This window comes from Hippocampus zosterae, chromosome 20 (genome assembly GCF_025434085.1).
Source record: "Hippocampus zosterae strain Florida chromosome 20, ASM2543408v3, whole genome shotgun sequence".
In the NCBI taxonomy this organism is placed as follows: domain Eukaryota; kingdom Metazoa; phylum Chordata; class Actinopteri; order Syngnathiformes; family Syngnathidae; genus Hippocampus; species Hippocampus zosterae.
Genome location: NC_067470.1, coordinates 6,909,749 through 6,929,090, shown reverse-complemented (window position 1 = coordinate 6,929,090; position 19,342 = coordinate 6,909,749). Strand labels below are relative to the sequence as shown.

The window sequence follows — 19,342 nt, the reverse complement described above, 5'->3', positions numbered from 1 at the left end:
GCACAGGCATTTATAGATAACAGTATCACATACGGCTCTTGATGTTGTGCTTTTGAGATCACTTCTAGAAAAACAGACAAAAGGCAAAGAATTTGAGACTGAGAACCCAGCACGGCACGTGTCACGTCTCAATTCTCAAACATGCTGAGATGTGCTTGGATTTATTCTAGTACAAGTTTAATGTGTTTTTTTTTCAATGAAAACAGGAGGCACAAAAATCAAAGAGATACACAAGAATAAAGTGGATAGCACAGAATACATTTTCACCAGGACAAAATTGCTCTCTGTAAATACTGTAAGAAATGAAATAATATGTTGATACAATCGATAATATCGTCATCACTTTGTCTGGTAGTCTATACTGGAATGTAATTTACATGCTTTACATGTTGACAAAGTGAAGATTTTTCTTTACTAAAATGTATACTGATGCTTACTCAATTATAAGTGACTAATTTCCCTGAGGGATAAAAAATCCATGCATGTCCTTATGGAGTTCAGTGTTCACATAACCCCGAGCTACTTCCTTGAGTGTTTTGCCATCAAGAACCAAGATGAAGTTCAACTGGCCCGGATTGGTGTTGATTACAGATGATAAAACCACACCTAGAAAAAGATTAAGACCAAGATATCAGTCATACCCACTCGTAGTAAAAAAGTAATTCCCCGGGCTCTGACTGATTCTGCAAGACTTTGTGGAAATTGGTCAGGTCATGTTTATCAATGTCGACAGTATATTCTGCGTGTAACCTCCTGCTCGTTGTCTTTTGCAGCGCTACAAAACAAAGCATTCAATACAACTGGTGCATTTGTACCTAATGTAGTGACGGATCTAGTTTCCACATAACGTGCCCGTTCACCGCGCAGTAACGCTTACCATCATCCTCTGACTCGCCATTGGGCCTGGGCACAAACACTGCCTCGGATGGCCAGCAGTTGTCTTCACTCCAGGTCAACATTTGCTTGCTTTCGGTGTCAAATTTCATAATCTACAGCAAAAGATCAGATGCCAATTTTAGAGGAAAGACATAACTGTAGAACTCGGATGAAAAGGATGTTGTGGTTTTTCAGTCGGAAGAATTAAACATTATCCTGTTGATCCAAAAGAGGCGAGTGCGAGCGTACGTTTCCTCTCTCAGACGTCAGCGCGGTGATTCGGGCATCCGGTCAGAATGATGGGAAGTTCTTTCAAGTATATTTTCTGTACCACTTAAGCCTGATGGACTTCCTTTCTTCCCATTGTTTGTGTTAGCTCTGCGCGTAGCTTTGCCAAATAAAGACAACCCATGGGGACGGCAACCAAGGCCAAGTGGGGGTTGGCTTTTTGTTTGAAAAACTTCGAAGTCGACAATTAACAGGTTCCCACCTTGTGGTTTTATCATTGATGCCACTTGGGGGGGGGGGGGGGGGGGGGGGAACAATGTTACTGTGAACAATGCACTTCCTGACTTTGGAATCTCCTCTGATTCAAAATGGCTGGCAAGTCAACGGAATTCCAATCCTTGTTGCATTTTGTCATTGCAAAAGAAAAGAAAGCCCAAATGTTACCTCTTTCGAGAGCGCCGATTCCTCGACGCAATTGCCATACACGAAGCGGTGTCTCTTGGTGTTAAAATCGTAATTAATTCGTGGCAAGTCAATCCCTGACGAAGAGAAAAACGGGAGTGTTAAAGAGCCAAACACAACTCACGGAAGTTGACCGACACACCAGCATGACGTTCACCTCCACAGAGCACCTCCGCTCGGCACATGAGTTTGCCTTCTTTCTCTTTCACCGCCGTGGCAGTGGTGCATGTGACTTTCACCAGGTTTTCTCCGATGGCCGCGCCCTGCACACCGAATACAGCTCAGCGTCCCCTTCGGGGTCCAAGTCAAAAACGGCATGCGGTCCCCTTACCTTGTTTGCTTGAACGGGAAGCGCAAATCTCTTATAAGTTGGTTTGGAGTAGCTTTCGTTGCGATACCCCGGCGTTTCCTTCAGATTCCTCACATAAAACATCTCATACAGGCCGTTGTCCTTGTAGGCGATGACGTCAAATACGACGCAGCCGTCGACCTCGAAAGCATTCACGTGATGGTAGACGACCATAGCTTCAGTGTAGTACTTGGTCTCCACCACTTTGCCTGTCTTTCGGTCTATCAGGTGAATCAGAGTCTGAAAGAGAATAAAAATGGGATTTTTAGGATCATTAACTTCCAAGTGTTCGGTGGTGCTCGATGAAAGGTGGTGCTTGCATTTTCTTCTGGGCAAAACTTGAGGCAGCTGGCCCAGTTGACTCCCCTCATGTAGGCGGTGGCCATCTTGAGGATGTCCAATTTGAAGGGCTGCTCGATGAAGACAAAGTAGTTCTCCGTCATGCCGAAGCTGTGGTAGTAACTCGGCGTCAGGAGGGAGCGGCAGGGTACTGAGCAGATCACCTCTGCGTTCTTCAGAGCGGGGACTTTTTTGGCTTTGTCTGTGTGGGAGGGGGTGGGAAGGATCTGTGTATAAAGCGGACCCTCAAAAACCTCTCTGGAGGTGTCGTCCAAGCACTAGAATGCTTGAAAAAGACATATCGATTTTTTTTTCTCTGCACATCTGGCCTTACATACAAAAGTGATGTACAGTCTCTTGTCGGAGGTTGTATTGCGTTTTGACCTCAGATAAGGATCTGGGCCAGTTGAATTGTGGAGACAAAGTAGAGCGGGTCATTATTTACCTTTCTGCGAAACAGCGGGGACTTTGAACAGCAGGTATTTCGTCTTGCCCTTTTCCGCGATACAAGTACCCATGTTGTAGGCGTTACCCTCCTTGTCATAATGCGGATGGGACGTCGCCAAGTTCACAGGTACAAACTTCATATAGTCCACCTGAGAGGAAAAACAATGTGTGCGCTTAATGCACTATATGAAAGCCATCCCTTTTTTTTTTGGGACCGATGAAGCTGACCTTATCCTGAGTTTCCAGAGTGACTGGGTCAATTTTGCGAATGTAGTTGGTTTCTGAGGTGGCGAAATAATCCTGACCGTATTGGATAAAATTGCTGGCACCATTGTCAGTGAAGTCAGGCACTGTGTGGTTGAGAAAGGTGATTGCCCTTGAAAGAAAGACACCAATATGACGACGTAGAATGGCAACAATTCGAATGACGTCCGAGACAAAACCCACCCAGGGGCAAAGTGGGATGAAGACGTGTGGAAGGAAAGTTCAAATCAAATCTGGGACCGATTGTAAAGAGGATCAAGGGAGGAAGCAGAAACAGGAAAAGGAAACACCAGCCACAACAATATGACTGCTTGAGCACTATATCCAGTGGAAGAATTGTCACCGATATTATTGATCGAGATAAGGTTTTGGTTCCCTCAATCAATTGCACAGGAAGTCAAAATATCAGGACTGACTCACAGCGTGATGTGCTGCAGTTCTACACACGCAGTAGGCAATCAACAGGAACGCATTATTACACGACTGTGCATCCTTACATTCCAACATAAGTTGGGAATCATCAATCACACTTGAAAGTGTCTTGACTACAAGTGCGGAAAGTGCAATCTGCAACATAAATACTCTTCAAACTCAAGCCACTTAGTCAAGATTAGGATCGCGAGTGACGCTTACTTGACAATGAAGTTTTTGCTCGGGTCAGGGTAAGCCATTGTTCCCATTTCAGACACAACAATTCGGTTGGACTCCATGTTGGCTTTATAGGTGTCACTTTTCAGGAACCGACTTCGGTGGGTCACTTCACCTGTGACGGTGCAACGACAACAGCAAAAAAAAAAAAAAACAGTCGGTCAATGAATTATTCATTAAAAAGAAAACTCATGCGAGGCACCAACCATCCTTGAAGGAGAAGCTGTGCATGATGGACATGCCATCAAACCAGTGGTCGTAGCTGGTATCGCCCACCGAGAAGATCCCGGGGCCATTGCGCAGTAATGTGCCTTGCAACCAAGAGGGGATGCTCCCTAAAACAATAAAAGAATAACTCATGCAAAACGTTTTCGGATGCCAAGCGCACAGACTAAAAAAAAATCAAAAAGAGAAACTACCTTTCACTTCTGCCTTCAGAGGCTCCGGCCGCTCTGTTGCATTTTTGCAAAGGTCCATGTTGACAGAGAGTGCAAGTGAAGGTGTCGGAATGAACACACCAACATGCAAAACGGTCCTTTTAAAGCCCTTTGCGAGGGGAGGGACAAGAGGAAAAGAGTTATCTCATTGGCAAGCGGGACCATAAACACGAGCAACATACACACTACCTGTGTGTGTGTGTGTGTGTGTATATATATACTGTTCTCACACACACACACACACACACAGTGATAATTTTACAGCTTGAGCCCTGCGAGTCCCAGGGACTCGCTGATCAGAAAAGTATGAGTCCCATCATGCATTTAGAGTCCCAAATTTCGAATTCTGAAATGCTCTACTTATTCAATTGCATATGGTAATAAAACAAACAACAACAAATGGTCTAACTGGCATGATTATGATGAAGCTGCGTATCTCATCTTGAATGCACTTTTGTCTATTTCAGGGGGCCACCACCATTAATTAACTCTGGATCACTTTTACTATGATTGCTTAACATTTAGATTCCTGAATAACTTTCTGAAGAGAGGACATGAAGCCTGTCTTGATTTCGCAGTTCCTGCGCCTTATCATAGTTAAATGAGGCCTCTTTGGAACATAGCAGGAGTAGTCGTCGATAAGCTGAGCTTGAGCTAGGCCGTTGTGTCACTGTGCCCTTCTGTCCAGGCTCCGCATCTTCCTATCGATCTGCACCCATGCGCATTTAACATTTGAAAGCAGTTGAGACCATGAAGTCACACATCGTCACATGGGCTCGGCCAGGCCGCCCCATCCCCACCTGTGTGCGAGTTTTCGAGGGAGTAGAAGAGTAGGAACCATTTTGGACAGAATAAGTCTCCATGGCTGGATCTCAATTTTCTGGCATCCATGAAATAGTTCAAGTGGGAATAGGCAATCTTGTGGCCACCGCGATTAATGTAGCGAGCGGTCCAAGGTTCCCACGGAACAACGACATACGTGTGGAATTCCTGGAAACTCACTCGGTAACAATTACATAAGTGGTACCTGTGTACAAGGCACGCTACAAGTCTCAACCCAGCTTGCTATCCACATTGCAAGACTGCTAATCAATCAATCGATCCCTATTCAAGCAAAATCACGGTCAACCTTTCGCAACTATCGACACCATTTCTTACTGGATTCAGACGTAAAAGGTCACTTGAGTTCGTTTCGCTGCTCTCCATTTGAAGGCAGTTTGACCCACTTCCCCGGGCTTAAGTAATGAACTTCGTAGAAATTTGATTTCGAGAAACAGCCGTCGGGCCAGATTACTTTTTTCATTGCTGTATCGCAATCCATTATAAGATAAGATAAGAAAACCTTTGTCTCACAATGGAGAAATTCCAAATTTACAGCAGCAAAATGATGAAAGGGAGACAATCCAATCACAACGAGCCTACTTTTGACATGAAGCAGAAAGAGGAGGCAACGTTACGATCTTAACAACCAAGTTCATCACCAGCTATTTACCTTTCTAATCAATCGAGTTTACCGTGTCCACAACCTATATCGCCGCACAAGACTATAATTTGAGTTGTTGAACTTTTACACGCGCCACAATTAACCTTTGCACAAACCTGTGAGTCGTGTCCAATGTATTAGGTTGTGTTGTGCAAACAAATTCTGGATAGAGGGAAAACAACGTGGAAGATAAAAATCTTCAATAGGGTGTAAAGTCTCAGTTTTCATGTTTTATAATCTTAGGCTGAAATATCGGCTTTAAGATTATGCTTGGCTCCATGTTTCAAGGCAGAAATGTTTGTGCCAAATCATTTTTGTGGTCCATTTATCCGATCCCGCCCGTCTCCTCGGTCCTCACGATAGCACATAAGCTATGAATTGCTCGTTTGACAACTGTGGCGTTGATAGTTTTCGGCAGTGTTTGCTGCACCCAATTTAGAATGATCTTTGCAAAGCCTGAATTTGTGATGTCATGCCCCTTGGATAACTTCAGATTGTGCACGTGAACTTGGGTGACGATGGCACAGACTGTAGATAAGTCAGGCAACCTTTGGGACGTCATCATCGTTGTTATGAAACCTCTCCTACAGTGCTCAGAAAAATAAGCGTTTTATTCATTTCTCGGCTGAAAGCATTTTCTGAATTTGACAATGATTAGACTCGTTCGTGGTGATGACAGGATAGACGAACTCATATAGTTGAGGAAAAAAAGACCATTTACAAACGCCACCCTTAAAAATATGAACGCAGAGACTCGAGTATGATTCAAAAACCGAAAGGAAACGTGCAAGGTAACGGTCCTTGTAAACCTCTTTGTGTGAATGGCGACACTGTACCGTATCACAAAACTATCATGAAGTCAGCCCCCCAACCATAAAAAGTTGCGAATGTGAGTGGAACTTAGCACACGTGCCGCCATACTAATGGGCAGTTTCTGCAAGTGCAACTCAAAGCTCATGATGATTTCAACAGTGATCAATCGCAAATGATTTCATCATCCCGTTTCAGTTGACATCATTCTATGGCTTTTGCGAACGACAAGATGAGCGCAGAAGTGATTGACAATGCGGTCAAATCATTAGGGGGGGGAGGAAAGCGTGAGGATAACACTGAGCGCTACGTCATGTGGCCGAAGTGACAAACGCGCATGAAGAGTGTATCTGCGTCACTTTGGAGGGTCCGGCTTGGACGTCCCTACATGAGTCGACAGCAAGGATGCTTATTGGTCGACTGGTCCTCCTCCGGGGCTCGCAGTTTCAGGAGCGGAGGATCTCCGCTGGCTGGTGTGAAGAACACCTGGCTGGGGGACGCTGCCGTCTCTGCGTTGCGTGTCCTCGGAGGACTTGCCACCTCGGACGCAGCGGCAGAGAGGGGCTCCTCTTCTAGGGGTGGCGTCAGAGGTGGCGGAGGCGCCGGGCATTTATTGAGCTTGGCGGCCGCCCGTTGCCGTTTTAGCTCGGCCAAGGTTTGGCGAGATTTTTCTCGAGTCATAGAGTCCGAGCCTTCTTCGTCCGGTTGCCCCGACGCTGCGTTGAGATGGTAAGAGGCGCTGCGATCCATGCGACCTCCCCCGCTCCGTTGCTCTCCGGGCACGGAGGAAGCCAGAGAAACGGATGCGCCTCCGTTGCCGAAGCTGGAAACACTATTGCCGAGAGTAGCTTCTGGCTCATCTGCACGTGACGAGGCGTCACCTCCAGTCTAAATGTAAGGAAGGATCAATCAATTTATTGACGTTTGCGTGTGCTGTTCTTAAATATACAATTTTTATTCATACATTCAAAATAATTTAGAATCATAATCACAAATGTGACTGTTAACAATAATAGAGGCAGAATGGGGTGGCAGGAAGGGGCGGACTCTGTTTATGTTGCGCGGGTGGGAGTAGCCTGACCGGGTGAAATTATTCGATAGGCAAACCATTTTTTCCCCCCTAAATAGGTGGAAAAATTGGATCATCCCGGTGATTTAGAAAAGTGAATAATGGCAGAGCTCAAAGGCGACAGTGAGAAAAGGCCCCAGACTTAACCACGGCTATGGCGACGTGACTGAGCAGGTGATCATTATTTTCCTGGAACACCATCCGAGTGAACCCACAAATTCCATTTTTGAAACGGCTTCTTCAATTGCTTTTCAATTTCAGCGACAAGACAGTTTTTTTTTTCTGGAGTTGCTCACATGCTGATGAAGTTCATTGTCAGTCAGACGGTCCTCATCCTCATCTTGTGGTTCGGGCTGGCGGCCCCTCTCCTGCCACACCATGGCCTCTTTGTGATGCTCCCGCCTGTACAGGTTGGAGCGCTCGTTCACACTGACACGACGCACCACTTTCCTGTACGGACAAACGAGACAGAAGCATATCGAATGTAATCCCCACGTCTTTCCTTCGTCACGATCGGGGAGGCTGACATCCGATTTTACCCTCTGCTGCCAGTACTGGAAGCTCGCTTTTGCAAGGCGCCTTTGTGACGGTCCTGGCTCTTCATGATGGCGTCATGTTTGTGCTTGAGGTCCATTAGTTTCGCTCTGACCTCCTCATCGATGCACACATCTTTGAAAACATTCAGGTATTATTAGTCGTAGAAGTATGAAAATAATGTTTTACATTTAACAACAACAAAACATGCCCAGGGGAGTCTCTTCCAGGATGGACTTTGTGTCTAAACTGGCTTCATGACCCACCAGCAGCTCCACCATTTGGATCTATGATGCAGACAGACAGACAGACAGACAGCATTATTTCCTCCTGCGCATTGTTTTGAGCTCCAATAGAAAGGCTGGGGAGACTGCAGTACTGACTTGTCCCCAGCAGGAGGCAGCATGCAAAGGCGTCCACCCATCACAGTCCTGGACCTCCACCTGAGCCTTGTGCTCCAGCAGTAGGTTAGCCACAGACAGGTATCCATTGGCGGACGCTATATGCAGCTAGCGGCACAACAGAATCCACAAACGTATAGCAAACGCAAGTAACAAATTTCATCATAACATTGCGCTTTGGAGAGAAAATAGGACAATATTTGCAGTTTAGGAAGAAAAATTCTCACCAGTGTTATCCCGCGATCATCCTGACTGTTCAAGTCGGCTCCGTGGAAAATGAGAGCTCGGATGTCAGCAAGCATCGCCGCCTCTCTCGCGCCTCTGCACTCGTCTATGCGGGCCTGTGTTATTCCTGCACAAACAGACCCGATTTGGGCTTTTGCTGCTCAATGATGCTTTTAGCCATCAGTCAAATGTCCAAATATTGTAAATGGAGGTGGCATATTATTTGAGCCATCTCTCTGACCCTGTTCAGCCATGACCATCTCCAGGAGTTCAAGAGTGGCCTCATCCTCACAGAGGTCATAGGGCATGTTTCCATCCGTATTGACGGCCATCAGGTCGGCCCCACTGCAAGTACCGTACACACAAAAACGGAAGAAGAAATGGCAATGACTCCTAAGTCAACATATTTGAAAAGCCTCCGGATGTAAACCTGAATTAAGCCTTACTGGGATTTGTGTTAGGGCAAACCAGGAAGAGTAACTTAGAGCAGGAGAAAATGTTCTTCGGGTCAACTCACGCCTGAATAAGGAGCTGCACCAAGCCGGTGTGCCCACAGGTGGCAGCAGCGTGCAACGGTGTCCACAGCTCACTGTCGCAGGCATTGACGCTGGCGCCGGCGTCCAACAGGCACTGCACCACGCCCACAAAGTCATCAATGCAGCACTGGCAGGACAGGACAGGTGGACATTTGCATGAAGCAAATTCTCAGGAGGGAAAACAACAATGACGGCAATGTGCTTTTCGCAGAGGCGCCCGCCGGCAAAAACAGGACTTTTACGGCCTTGCGCGAGTAATCCGACTGCAATTGTTCAGGAAATGAATGCTCCCCTTAAAGTTAAAACCCTGGGGAAAAGTCATTGCGTCTGCATCATGACGATAAGTGAAGGCTCAGACCAAATAAAGACGAGCAGTGCCAGACAGAAACCGAAGAGCGGGTGAATAACAACCTTCAGATTTTGTTTAGAAAACACGCGTGGGCGGCAGTCGTCGTGATGGTCCAAATGAACCCGAATCCCACTTAAAGTTTCCATCGGGCAATTTTAAATAGCTCGCGCATACCCAAAGTGACCCAAGTGATCGTACGTCCCGCGTTTACCTGATGAAGGGCAGTCAGTCCGTCTTCGTTGACCAGATCGGGGCTCACGCCGCTGTTGAGCAGCTCCCTCACTAGGTGGCATCCACAAGTAGAGCCATAAACCTTCCATGAAATGCATTGCAGAAGTCTTGCTTCCATATATAGACATGCGTGTCAGTGGGCAAGCTAACAATGCACTTAAAGGATTTGCCACTATTCTTAGCCTTGATCCCGCACCGGGACAAAGGACATTGAAAGATGGTGAGCGTCAACTCTACGTGAATATCTTCCGATCCAAGCAAGGCACCTACCCTCATCCAGGTCATTGCGTGCAGCTGCATCAAGAAGGGTGATGGCGTTGGGGAAGGTCACTTTTCTTGAACGCTGCTTCTTATCCGCTTTGCCTTTAGCGCCTCGTGCCGAATCCTTCTCCACCTGGGCCCACGCCTTCAGTTGTTGAGCACGCCGCCTCTGGGCGTGTTTGAGACGTTCGGTGGCGCTCAGACGGCCGATGGTGGACATCTCGGCCAGTAACTCGCCGTGATCCGCAGCCATGATGCCACAACGCAGTCACTCGATGAGTCTGCCTTCCTTTAGTTCAAGTGTTGTGAAGGCTGTATGCTTCCAAATAAGTCTGTTATGACATTGCGAGGGTGCGGGAATGCATCTACAAAAATAAAGCCCCCTCCTACCCCAAAAAAAAGGACGTACATCCACTGATTCAAACTTAAGTAGGGGGATCAGATGACAGATATCGCCGTGGTTGCAGTAAGGAGCAACACGTTGAATGACCGCAATGTCTCTTTGCCATCTTTCACACCCGAAGTTCTATCATGACAGAAAACATGAAAAACGGGTCAAAACCCAAAAGCAGTCAAGCTGAGGATTGCAGCCAATCGTCATTCCGGCTCCCCATGCCATCGGTGTGATGCTTGGTCAATGATCCGCCGTTGAAAGTTCAATTTCCTTTGCGGTTAGATGTTTTCGTTCATATTGGTGTTGATTGATTTCCAGACGCGGGTCCAAACTAAGGGATGGTCTCGAAGGGATCGTCTCTAAAAACCTCTTGTAGATCCAAGTAGCTGCTATGCAAACACTCGCACTGCGTCAGCAGCAATTGATGCTTGCGGTGCTCTCTAAAAATGTTGGGGCGGTGACTGGCAATGATTCAAAAAGTCACCGTAGATTGCGTTCCTGCCGGTAACTTTCTGGCCGGGCCTTCAAGGAACCGGGTTGGGCCACGCAAGTCTTCTGGCGGCAACTGTGGGAAGGGACACTTGATTTACTGAACGTGTTTCAGTACAATGTACAAGCAGCTCTGTCCTACACTTGTAACCGTTAACTCTTGAGCTCCTGCGAGTAACTCCCTCCCCCCTCTGCCACTCATCTCCTGAAAGAAACCCGAGACGGCGGGACACTCGTCATTAATGATTGACGCACCTCGCGGCCCAACTTTTCAGGCGTTGGGCATAAACGCGAGGTGAGATTATAGGTGAGGTGGACGGAACGCGGTCGAGGGCATGAGACAGGGCAACATCGTAGCCTGGCATGCTTCAAGCAAGATCTCATTAGCGGAACACACTGGGCAACGTCTACACACACACACACTTGGCGCTTTCTCAGTGACGCATAAATGATTTAGACGCAGGTCAGAACCAGGCACACGAAATAGAGAGTGACGGCCAGGGCCTCCTCCACAGGATGGGGATTAAAGGGCCAACTTGGCGTGACACCAACCAATGTTTGTTATTTTCTCCTTTACAACTCGGTCAGACTATTTTGGGGGTGGCAACTTTGTTTCTACGCGTCAGGGGTTTCTTAGATTGAGGCAACAGCTTAACACGCCGCTCTGGGCCGGCAGGCCTCCAGCAAAAAAAAACACACAATCCCCCTCAGACCAATGTTTTTTTTTCCATTTGTAATATAAAAAAACATGCTCTTCGTACAGGTGCGGTAAGTGGCGCAATTTCCACGTCGACGGTGAATCGGAGGTCCGTCGTCAGACTGAGAGGGAAACTCGGATGCGGTTTAGCCAATGAAAAACAACATCATATGCGTCATTTGAAAAGGGTTTGAAAGGATGAAGGGATTGCAGAAAGGAGGCAAATCCCCACAGGAACGTTAACCGCCGTGTTAAGAGGTGTAATTCCACACACAATTGAAGTTAAAACTGAAGTGCACTCAACAAAACCACCGAGTGGCCTGAGAAATCATTGATTTGGCAATGGAAAATGTCTTACAGGCGGGTATTCATGATGATTACAAAAAATAAAAATAAAAACACTTTGACAGCATTGCATTTTCTGTCTGCTTCAGGTCCAAATGGGATCTGGCAAACAAGTCGAACAACATGAAGTCAGCCAAGGAACTCAAGAATCTCCCTGATAAGAAACTAATTACGCTTCCAAAAGCAGCCAGAGGCAGAAGTCTTCTATTTGATACCGTTCGAAGCCCGCTGCGGCTGATCATACGCGTCGATATGCGGGTATATTAGACGACTTATCAGTGTTGGTGTTTGATGGGCCACTGCCTGCCTTCAATAGTTGTCCATCGTAATTAGGCCTATTCAAAGGGTGTTGAATTGTACACATTTTGCATCCTGGACGAAGATGGCGCTAAAATAAATAAATAAATAATCAATCGGCGGATCCCAAGTGAGTGCGATAACTTTCAGATAAGATATTTATAGTTAACCGGTACAATCAAACAAATTAGAGTTTAATATTTGCTTTTATGAGCAGAAAATAACAGACAAACCCTCCAATGTAAGCACCCAACCCAGGATTTGTGTTCCTGTTTCTTGAAAAATCCGTAAAAGGGTCTTTTAACTTTGTAGACAGGTTTTGCTTGGACTAATTCCTATCTCATACGCTTAAGTAAAAAAGGTTTTGACTGATGGGCAACACTGACTTCTGGCCGTTTGACTTTGTGCACTGATATGATAAAAGGGAACGTGCTAAATCACTGATATTGTACAAACCGCGAGTGTCGAATGGAACACAAACACACACCCACGGAGAAATATGAAGAAATATCCAGCGCCTGCCGAAATATTCCTGGGTCAATCTGACATTTGTGGACTTGTTCCACCTCATGACTTAACAGGAAGGGCAGTCCAGAGCTGCTCTGACACATACACTTTCATTCAACCAGGGCGATGAATAGAGCCCTATGAAACACACAAACACGCCGCTGAAGCATTCATCAAGCGGGCGGGAGCAACACTCACGGGAACAAAGCAGCGCTTAAATCCCAGGTTGGCTCGGGCCTAAAATGTGGCAACATTCGGGAGTATGCGGGTGGTCGTTTTCATGATGAAATGGCGCGGCACACACATTGTGCGGCCCGCCGCAGCTGAGCTGTTCGATGAAACAAAGCTGAGTTCAGTGCCGATGATTCTTGAATGACCCTCCGGCGGATGCCGAGTGAGCTAATCTGCTTGTCAAATCATCACGCACCATGTTTGTGGGAGTCAGCAGCGTGGGCTAAAGGTTTGGTGAATGTCATCGGAACCTCCCCCCCCCCCCATTTTCATTTTTGGTTATTAAATTTGACCTATAAAAGCCTGCGCAATATAGACTTTACCATGCACTGCAATTAATAGCTGTGATGTTTCAGAAAAAAAATGTCCACGCGTTGATGATAATCCCATATTTGTTATTTTATTCTGTTTATTATTGTTATGAAACTTGATTTACTCTAGAAATAAAAAAATATTTCAAAATATTTTAGAAAGGTTTACTTGCATCTCTGATTTACAAATTTATTAAAACATTGCATATTTGTATTTCGTATAATGTGAATATGTGGATAGTGTGATTTAATATTGTAGATAAATTGCACACATAAAATCCTCCTCCATCACTCCACCCGGTACTCTGTTCAGTTAAAAAAAACTAACAAAAAAACCCGACCAATATATAATGCCTTGTTGCAACACTGCTTTCTTAAACCTTCAATAAAAAGTCGTCACAAAAAGATAAAATATAGTTCATGTGAAATGACAATGCACCAGGTACACTTAAGTCACACGATCGAAGCGGACCAAGGTCCACTCACTTCAATACGTTGTTGAAATGTCACCTGACCTTTACTCGATTTCCTCCAAGTTGTGACACCATAAACGATGCCGCTGGGTGTGCACGTGTCAGCTAAAGTCTGCCTGTTAATCTTCATTTCATTTGTATACTGGTGAAATAGGCAAATGGTGGACTGTATGTAGTGTACTGTACATACCTGAACAAGAATGGGTAGTTTACACATGATTCCGAGCTTGCAAAACTGGATGGACAAGAATGCAAACATTGATTATATTTAACCGAACTAAAATGTGTGTGAGGTCGGGCCTCTGTCGAGCCCTTTTCAGAGTGACACGCCCAATTCCAACAGAACTACATGAAGTTTATTTGAACCCCGAGGCAAAATATTCACGGCTGTGAACCAGCCCAATTCCGGCTTCCTGAAAGTGACTTTTCCTCGAAAATGAAATTAAATAAGATGAATGCACATTTAGTGTCTTGTTCATTTCTTAAAAACGCATCAATATCAATTTGATGTTTTTAATTATAGGCTACTCTATTTATAGTACAATTCATTACTTTTACTTTTCATGGTGATGTTCAATATCAAGGCAGAAGTAAAATGAGTTGACATGGGAACATGAAACAATTGCCATGATGATCGCTGACCATTCGTAACATCAGTGCATGAAGAAATAAATGGATACAAGAATTGAAAGTAGCGACACATGACGGATGGAAGGAGCTGAATAGCTCAGCTCGCTTCAACAGGTGCTCATCAGGCAGGTAAAGTTGGCGCTTCGTTCAACTTGCTCGACTTCGATCATCCAACGAAACCACCGGCGCGTAAAACCAGCGAGTGCTCTGTGGTTTCCCTGGGGCCGATTTTCGAACGCCCGCCGAGTTTCGCTCGAGTCTACTTTGCCTTATTCTTCTTCCGTGTTAGCATCCGCGAGCGGCAGCTTCGCTTTGCTTTTCAGCAGCGATGGCGGGCGCGACTAACGGGGACGTCATTCCATGAACGGTCTAACCACTGCGTGCAGTATATTATTTTTAAAGGTAAAATGCAGAGTTGAAAACAACAAGGTTTCTTACCTGCGCCGTTGGCCGTGTGCGTGGAGGAGGGCCCCGGTGTAATTGAGTCAGTCAGCTGTTGCCTGCAGCTCCTACCACGGCCGGCCCCTCCAGGGAAATGCTTCACCATAACAACCCACTCTGGCAAGCTCTCCTCCTGCTCTTCGTCTCCGCTAGAGGGCGACAAAGCCACACATACAGCATCATCATCAAGAATAAAAACAACAACAATAATAAGAAGAAGAATACGATGATTATAACAGGTAATTGAGAGTAAGAAACGTTTTACATGAAAAAAAAATCTTTCAAAGTCAAAATGGGATTGACCAATACAATGTTCCCACACCTCAAGTAATGAGAAATGTCCCTGCCACCGACGGCCTTCACTTCATTTCTCATCTTGAGATGGGCAGGGTGCATCCCTGGGCAGCTTTAAGGGGATTTGTCCAGACACAATCAGTGAACAGTGTTGCTCTAGAATAGCCGCTTTCCCATTCATATGGTTTGCCATTCTTCTCCACCATAGCTCACTAATCCAGGCCAAACCTATTAGACGACACTCCAGCACACAGGAAGAGGTCGATCGACAGTTTGTATTTAAATCACTGAGCACTTTATGCATGCAAATTGCGCCGAGTGAACGGTTGTGCGTGTCGCCTGCACATGTTTGATTTCAATCTGACACAAAATGCTGTGCATCAAATCCATTAGACGAGTATCAAAATGCATTTCGGGCAAATTCGAAAGGAAGGCGTTAGAATTATAACAACTACAACTACAAGTTTGCGAAAAAACGAGGTGTGAATGTCCTGCCTATCGAAGACACTTCGCAGCTTGTCAGCCCCACAGAACCCACAAATGGTGTTGAATGGCCCCCGAATCTACTCACATGCTAAGTAAGCGGCTTTTTTTTGGGGGGGGGGGGGGCGTCAGTGACCAACGGGGTTTCTCCTAATCCAACTTGTTTTCACTGTCTTGCTGCGAAGCAAGAGTTGGCACATTAGCACGCCGTTAATTGGAAGAAAAGACGCGCATTCCCGAAACTCGCAAAGTCCACCCCCACCCCCCCGAGAAGTCCGATGCATGGCGAGCACCATCGCTGGAAACCGGAGCCTTGCAGTGAGGCGCGCAAGTTTTCCTGCTTCAATGTCATTGCATTTCACGATCCAATTCCGAACATGCAATGTATTGAATGGGTGCGCCGGGATGAATTTAACTGACAATAGACTGCAACAATCTCCGAAGGCAACTGCTTGCAAAAATAGGACGAACGGTGTCAGAGTTAGCTATGCAATAATTATAAATGAGAGATTCCTTTTGTATATTGCCTGCAAGAAGTTGTTGATTGCGCGTAAGGCTCAATCGAAATTACCACCTGTAACTGGTAACCCAGCCCCCCCCCCCACACCCCTCGCTCCTCCTTTACAGAGGCCGCAGTATCACTTCATACTGATCGATGATTGTAGTTTACTACTGATGAAGGTCACTTTTCAATATTTGATCTTCACGTGCGTAAATCGCTCAGATCCGCAGCGTCTCCAGAACAAACTCCGCATCAGCGCGTTAAACCGATAGTATCATGAAGGTAATTCGCAGGTTTACAGTCGCAACACACACAAGTCCCTGCCCGGCCCCCCCGCGGCGATCAGTCATCCTGCTCCCAGATAACGCGTCATTCTCTTCTCGATTACGCAGCGGGATTTACATGAAACTGTTAATTGTTTGCTCTTCAAATAGTCGGCCTGGAGCCAGCAGTCTGCCACAAGTTAAGGACCGACTCTTTGGCCCGCCCTCCCCCAACCCCCCACTCTTTCTCCCCCCTCTCTCTCTCTCGACCTCTCCGTCCTCCCGTCCGAACGCGCCGGAACCATCAGCATGACAAAGCGCTGGCCGGGCCACGACCTGATGGCACCGCCCGCTCTCTCCCAACTCGGAGACCACCAGCTCGACTTGAGCTGGGACCCGCGGCAAAGTTGTCCGCCCGGCCACGTAGCGCGGAGCTCAGCGGTCCGGCACCGGAGCAACCAGCACCCGCCGCCGAGCTCGGAGGAGCCCGCAGTCGCGCACCCGCGGGGTCGCGTCGGCGGCGCATTGATGGAGAAACTCTCGGCACCGCAGCCGTCGTGCGTGAACGCTCGCGATGCCGAGCCCGAACTCGAAACTGTTCCCCGGCACGCGTGGAGCGCCGAGCGGGAGACGACCGGCGCAAGAGGTGGCAAGAAGAAGAATTATCAGCGCTACCCCAAACCACCGTATTCGTACCTGGCGATGATTGCCATGGTGATTCAACGCTCTCCGGAGAAGAAGTTAACTTTAGCGGAGGTAGAGTGGAATACCAAACTGCTAATGCACGCAATGTCGCTTTGGGTGTTAGTTTTACGCGCGGACCTGTTTGACTTTGGAAGTCATGAACTCGGACAACACATTCAAAGAGCACGTTTCTTCAAGTCAACAAGATATCGTCGTTGTTGCCTATACGATAGGTTTCGTGTGAATGTTAAAAATAAAAAAAAGCGCACACACACAGCAAAGCTTATTGACAGCTGAGTGACTGGCAGCCGTGCCATCACAGTATTGGGCTTGCTGTGATAAGCTTGTGATACAGAGAAAGCGCACATAAATCATCTGTATCACGAACATGATTCGATACAGTGCGCTACATGTGCCTCGACATGCATCTCAAATACAGGACATTTCTTTTCAGCTTTTTTTGTGAATCCACGCCAAGAGAAATTCACCCCTTGTCGTCCTATTAGCAACTTGTACAGTGATTTGTTTTGTTGTTCTGGTTCCAGATCCTGAAGGAGATCAGCACCCTCTTCCCGTTCTTTAAGGGCAATTACAAAGGCTGGAGGGATTCTGTGCGACATAACCTTTCCTCATATGACTGTTTTGTTAAGGTTTGTATGGTGACGTGGAAGTTCAACCAATGAATGATATTTTGACATTCATAACTTGAACACGACCGATGGACAATGCGAATTAACTCGGATCGTTGACAACATACTGTAGGTTAGCTCGGCTCTGGATAGTTTTGGGCCAAACTGCATATACGGCGCTTCTATTTGCACATTTCTACTTCTTCCGGCAGGACTACGGCTCTGAATAATCATATTCTACGCGTGCTTCCCACCCGCAGGTGCTAAAAGATCCCAACAAGCCGCAGGGCAAAGGGAACTTCTGGGCCGTGGAGCTGAGCTGCGTTCCTTTGGAGCTCCTAAAGAGGCAGAACACAGCCGTGTCCCGCCAGGATGAGACCATCTTTGCGCAAGATCTGGCCCCTTACATCCTGCAGGGACACAAGCCAGAATTCGAGCCGCTGCCGCCGCCGCCTCCTCCCGGTGACCCCGTGACCAGCCTCCCTCCCATGCGATCCGGGAACCTCTCCCCAGCGCAAGAGGACTTGTTCCGACCCAAGCTGGACTCATCCTTCGCTATCGACTCTTTGCTCCACAGCCTCCGTCCCACTAGTGGCTCGGGGGTCGTGGATGTGGGCATGAGAGACTGTTGGGGTGAGATGGAGCGCCCCCAGTTGTCGCCCCCCGCGCGACCCCGTTACGCCTCCTCTGCCCGCAGTGTTTCCGCTAGCTCGGCTAGCCCGGCTTCCACTACCTCCTCTTCCTCTGAAGAAGACTGGAAGGGGGCGTCCCTTCATGGGAAGCGTCTCCCCACTGATGGTCAAGCGGGATCGGGCGGCTATGAGGAATATAAAGCTCCGATCCATAAGTCGGCGCGGCGGGATGCTATCGCAGCCCCTTGGGAGCTGCCCACCTCCTATGCCAAATACGCCCCACCCAATGCGGTGGCCCCGCCAAGCATGAGGTTCAACGGTGGGTCTCTCATGCCCCTGCACGGTGGACTTCCCCTTTACGGCTACGGGAGCTCTCCTGTGGCGCCGGGTCACTTTCTAAGCCACACGTACTGGCCCATCCTCCCCAACGGACGGGTTTCCGTCCAACCCCCTCCTCCGCTCATCATGGACTTGGACAACATGCTGCAGTCCGTGCCACCGAACAAGAGTGTGTTTGACGCACTCCTGCCACCCAGTCAAAACACGCACCACCAACCAGCCAGTCATTACGCACTGCAGAATGGGTCGGCCCTAAACCGATACGCTCCGTATTAACTCCTTTGAGCTATTGACTCTTTTAAACTGTCACTTTAGTGCATGCGAACAACAATTGACATTTCTGTTTGAGTAACGGGTGCAAACAAAAACAAACAACACCCCCCCCCCTTTTAACTCACCATTGAAAAAAAAAACTACCTCATATTGTACAACCAAATGTATCTACCTCAATCCTACAAGAACAATTTGCATACGCCCACATAAAGCTTATTTATCACCGCAGTGCCGGCCTTACTCGCTCAGTTTTTTGTTTTTTTTAAGATTGTCTTTCCTGGAGAGCAGAATGTGTTTTGTACTGAATTTTACAATTGTTTGAGGGCAGGGCAGTAAATGGGGCATCTACTAAAACCTTCTGGCGTTCCAAACTCATTTTCGACATTCAATTTAAACTGCTTTTGATAGCGCATTGAAGGGCGCGGAAGGGCCTGATTATCGACATTCACGCTGCAGTACTTCAGGTGCAGAGCAATCAA

At 47.2% G+C, this 19,342-nt stretch overlaps 3 protein-coding genes across 3 annotated transcripts; 1 reads left to right on the top strand and 2 right to left on the bottom strand.

Moving 5' to 3' along the window:
- Positions 1-155: 155 nt before the first annotated feature.
- On the bottom strand, positions 156-4,223 carry bco1 (beta-carotene oxygenase 1). Its single transcript, XM_052053940.1, is given in 11 exon segments — positions 156-606; positions 878-989; positions 1,549-1,643; positions 1,724-1,829; positions 1,898-2,160; positions 2,163-2,456; positions 2,700-2,850; positions 2,930-3,077; positions 3,599-3,728; positions 3,820-3,948; positions 4,033-4,223. Coding segments are annotated over 11 exon segments (1,641 nt in total). The 5' UTR covers positions 4,091-4,223; the 3' UTR covers positions 156-451.
- A 1,903-nt stretch (positions 4,224-6,126) lies between these two features.
- Positions 6,127-14,913, bottom strand: ppp1r16a (protein phosphatase 1, regulatory subunit 16A). The gene is made up of 11 exons (XM_052053777.1): positions 14,762-14,913; positions 9,959-10,908; positions 9,669-9,739; positions 9,090-9,235; positions 8,814-8,917; positions 8,575-8,699; positions 8,330-8,455; positions 8,158-8,233; positions 7,952-8,081; positions 7,709-7,862; positions 6,127-7,231 (listed from the first exon to the last, which is right to left on the bottom strand). Exons 2-11 carry the CDS (start codon positions 10,200-10,202, stop codon positions 6,728-6,730), a joined length of 1,680 nt encoding a protein of 559 aa, XP_051909737.1. The 5' UTR covers positions 10,203-10,908; positions 14,762-14,913; the 3' UTR covers positions 6,127-6,727.
- A 1,653-nt stretch (positions 14,914-16,566) lies between these two features.
- Positions 16,567-18,965, top strand: foxh1 (forkhead box H1). The gene is made up of 3 exons (XM_052053741.1): positions 16,567-17,062; positions 17,536-17,640; positions 17,880-18,965. Exons 1-3 carry the CDS (start codon positions 16,616-16,618, stop codon positions 18,864-18,866), a joined length of 1,539 nt encoding a protein of 512 aa, XP_051909701.1. The 5' UTR covers positions 16,567-16,615; the 3' UTR covers positions 18,867-18,965.
- The last annotated feature ends 377 nt before the right edge of the window (positions 18,966-19,342 follow it).